Here is a 4,291-nt window from a genome sequence, read left to right on the forward strand (position 1 = left end):
CCAATCCCCCACCCACCAATAACCACCATCAACCTCCCCTCCAGCCAGCTTCTGGGAGCCATCCCTCTCTTCTCAGGTCCAAGAGGTCAGCCTTTGTGTTAACCCAGAGCAATGAGAGGGGACCGTACTTGTCCAGGGGAGATCCATCTGGTAGTCAACTCCATCCAACCACGCCAAGGTGCACACAGGGACCCAACACAGGACCGATAGCACGGATAAAGTTTAGATTTTTTTATTGATGAGAAGCACAGAAAGTCTCAAGCAAATGAGGGCCCTCAGGCAGCTCAGCTTGCACACTGAGGCAGGCTACCTGGGGGCCACCTTTCGGCTGCGGGGGCCAGGGCCACGGGCTGGGGCAGGCAGGCAGCAGGCACGCAGGAGGAATCTGAGGATGCTCCTGCCAATCCTCCTGCCCAGCCCCTGCCGGCCCTTGCTCGGGACAGAGGCCGATGCTGAGGTCCCAGCCTCCTCAGGCTCAGCTGCTGGGACCTCTGGCACCACCAGGTGTGGACTGCTCCTGGGGCTGGGGGTGGAAGGGATGACCACAGGGACGGGCTCGGGGGCTGGGCTGGCACCAGAGCTCCTCTCCTGCAGCTGTCCAGGGAGGGAAACGGCCAGCACGGGGGCAGCAACGGCAGAATCTGGCTTAGGTTCCGGCTTGGGCATGGGCTCCGGCTCCAGCACCAACTCTGAATCCGACTCCGCCTCGGACTCGGACTCTAGCTCAGGCTCGGGTTCCCTGTGTCCCTGAGGAGAGAGGGGAAGACGGGTGAGGAAGACAGGTGCACTCCGGACCTCCCTCATGCCCACAAAACCATGAAGCTGTGCGGGGAGACCACGGCCAGACCCACGCTCTGCCAACAGGGCTGTACCTGCTCCAGGCTCCGGGAGTCCGGCTGCAGGGACATCCGGCTGGATCCTCCAGGACCAGATGGCACCGAGGCTCCAGCGTCCGGAAGCAGACCCAGGCCCGCCAGGTACTCCTGGGCCTCTGGGTCCTCGGGAATCCCCAGGGGCTGAACCACGATCACCTCCTCCCCCTCAGCTTCCTCTCGTAAGGGGTCAAACCACCATTGCTGGCGGGCAGATTCCACTGTAGGCCTGTCGCAGGGGTCTGGGCTGAGGAGTGAGCTCAGGAGCTCCTCCAGGGCTGGGCTGGCCGCACACGGGAGCTCGTAGCTCCCCCTCTGGATACAGTCCCGCAGCTCTGCCAAGTCCTTCCCGCTGAAGGGCATGGCCCCTGCCAGCATGGCAAAGAGGATGACCCCCAGGCTCCAAAGGTCTGCTGCGAATGGATCATACGGCTCCTGCCGGAACACCTCGGGGGCGCTGTACTCCGGGGTCCCGCGGAAGCCCTGCACCAGCTCGCCCTCGGGCAGATGGCAGCTGAGCCCAAAGTCCGCCAGCTTCACGTTGAGCTGAGAGTCCAGCAGCAGGTTCCCCAGCTTGAGGTCCCTGTGCGCCACCCGCTGTGCATGGCAGTGGCCCACGGCTGCCAGGATTTGGTCAAACATGACCATGACCTTGGGCTCTGGCAGGCCACCCCGGCTCATCACGTGCTGGTAGAGGTCGCCCCCGTCCACCAGCTCCATCACCAGGCAGTGGTAATGGCCGACACGACCCACCTCCAGCAGCTGCACGATATTCTGGTGCCTCAGGAGCTGCATGATGCTGGCCTCTTGCGTCACTCGCCTGGTGCCGAACGGGTCGCCAGCATGTAAATGAAAGAACTTCACAGCCACCTGCCGCTGGCTGGAAGCCTGGCGGGCCAGCACCACCATGCCGAAGCTGCCCCAGCCCAGGGCCGACAGCAACTGGAGCTCAACCTGTGAGCTGTCGATGGCATCCAGGTCCTCACGGCCTTCCAGGTTGGTGTCCCTAACTACACTCTCTGCTCTGCTCTGGCTAATATTCCTGTCCATAGACGCTAACTAAGGAGCTACCCTAACTACAATAACTAAGAAAATAAAGGGACAACAAGGGGACTACCTGCTGATCTGACTATAGTGGCACACTAGCTATACTAACTACACTAATCACACACAGTGGCAAGACTAAGTCCTATCTAACCAAAACAGAAAACAAAAACCAGAAAAACTCCAAAAAAACAAACACTAAATAGCTACACTAACACTCAAGAGATCTAGCAGCACTTCCTAGCTAAAGATGGGGGAAGCCAAAAAGAAAAAAACTGCAAAAAAAAAGACAAAGTGGGCCAAAAAAGAGATAGGAGGAAAAAAACAAACTAAAACAAAATGGGGAAAAGAAAAAACGAAATAGAACAAGAAACAAACAAACAAACAAAACAGCACACCGACACCAACCAACACAAGCGCAAGCAAAGAGGGGTCCAAGCACACAGGTCACCGAAATAGCTCCCTGGTAAAGCGGACAAAAACCTGGGCCGCGCAGCCGCTTATATAGGCGTGTGGAATTCTGTCATCACAAGGCTCCTTATGAAGTCAGAGGGAGAAATGGACCAATGGCAGTGCAGCAGGGACTTGCACGAATTTTTATTTCATCACAGTTGGTCCTTATGAAGTCAGAGACAGGTGGGGACCAATCAGAGCCACAGCTAATCCTCAGGGGTTTCCTCAACCAGCTTTCTCTTAATATCATAGACCCCAAGAGCTGCTGGCGTAGATTGGTGATACGGACTGATGTTTATAATTTGAACTTTAAATACGTAGGATGCACCTATGGCCTTTTCCTTTCTCCTTAAGAAGTGATAACAATTGTGGGGTCTTTAAGACCTCTGATCGTCTACACTCCAGAGACACATCCCATTGCCTTTAACCCTGAATGATAGGTCTCTGAATGTTGCTACAACTTCTCTGGCATCATGATATCCTTGACAAAGTGTCCCGTTGCCCCTGACACCACCAGGCACATTACTATAATGGACACAGCTGAGAGAAGGGCATCTTTCATAATCCTTTCCCCCTAAGATCCTCACCAGATTTCTCGTTAGAACCCCTGGAGGACCAGAAGGTAGCTCTGGGTGGGTATAGTCCAGGTACGGAAGGCCAACTAAGTGTCAGCATTCTCCAAATTGTCCTTAGAAAAGCAGGGAGAAACTGACGCATGTTTGATGTCTCAGGGTTCCCATGCTGCTCTCACAAAGTGTCTTGAACGGAGTCATGAATAAAGAACAGAACTTCATTCCTCAGTGTTTGTTCTGCAGGCTAGAAAGTGGAAGGTCAGGGCTCCAGCAGACTCGTTGTCTGGAAAGCGCTCCCTCTCTGCTGCTGCTGCTGAGCCTTCTTCAGAGAGAGATGGTAAGATGGGAAGGCTGGTGGTTTGTTGTGGTTGGTTGAAGCCAAGTATATGTGTGGAGAGTGGCGTTGTAGTCCTTAAAAAAGTACCACACCTTAGTCCAAAACTCCCCAGTAAATTTTAAGGAAAGATCATGGCTTCCTGGGGTGTCCTCAGATGGTGAAAGCACAGACCTCACCCCGTCAAGCCCTTTAGACAGACAGGTAGCCTGCGGCTGACACTGCAGTCCAGCAGGTTAAACCCTGCTACACCAGCATCCCATGTGGGTGCTGGTTGGAGGCCTGGCTCCACTTCCAAACCAGCTCCCTACTATTGTGCCTGGAAAGCAACAGAAGGCGGCTCAAGTAATTGGGCCTCTGCCACCCATGTGGGAGACCTGGATGGAGTTCTAGACTCCTGGCTTTGGCCTGACCCAGAGGAGGCAATTGTGGCTATTTAGGTAGTAAACCAGCAGTTAGAAGCTCTCGCTATCTCTTTCTCTATTTCTCTCTCCCTGTCTCCCACCTTCACTCTCTGTAAATAAATAATTGTCTTTTTTTTAGAGAAGAAACGCAATCATCTTGCAAAAGAGAGTGGACCCCTAGTTCTGTTTTCCACAATTTAGAAAGGAAGTGTCATCGAAATGAAGTGAATGAAATATAATTATAACTTCCCTTTTAATAATTCAGCAGAATTTTCCTCTAATGATCCTTCAGATTAATTGGAAAGCAATTTAAGGAAAAAGACATAAAGGAAGCAAGAACATGTTTCACTGTTGACAGTGGAGACTTCCTGTTTATATCCTGGGTAGACCCTCCCCGTGTGGGGTTTGTGTGTGTCTGTTTGGCAGGTGCACTAGAGCCCTCTCTCTACCACAGGGAGTCTACAGTGCTGACCCAGGGCTAGCCAGCACTTTGTAGAATCTTGTCGTCCTGCCTTTAGCGGTACTAGACTCTTCCCTTACCTTTGGGTGCTTTCTTACGCTTTGATAGTTTTGTTTCCCTTTTCCTGGTTGGATGTGTAGGATCCCTATGGT

The 4,291-nt window shown here is 53.3% G+C and overlaps 1 protein-coding gene across 1 annotated transcript; it reads right to left on the minus strand.

Moving 5' to 3' along the window:
• Positions 1 to 800: 800 nt before the first annotated feature.
• LOC100358735 (MAP/microtubule affinity-regulating kinase 3) lies at positions 801 to 1,922 on the minus strand. Its single transcript, XM_002721536.5, has one exon. The coding sequence runs from the start codon at positions 1,920 to 1,922 to the stop codon at positions 801 to 803; it is 1,122 nt and encodes a 373-aa protein (XP_002721582.5).
• Between the last annotated feature and the right edge of the window lie 2,369 nt (positions 1,923 to 4,291).

The sequence above is a fragment of the Oryctolagus cuniculus genome, chromosome 16, assembly GCF_051225735.1.
Source record: "Oryctolagus cuniculus isolate XC-2025 breed Fujian yellow rabbit chromosome 16, ASM5122573v1, whole genome shotgun sequence".
NCBI classification, from domain to species: Eukaryota; Metazoa; Chordata; class Mammalia; order Lagomorpha; family Leporidae; genus Oryctolagus; species Oryctolagus cuniculus.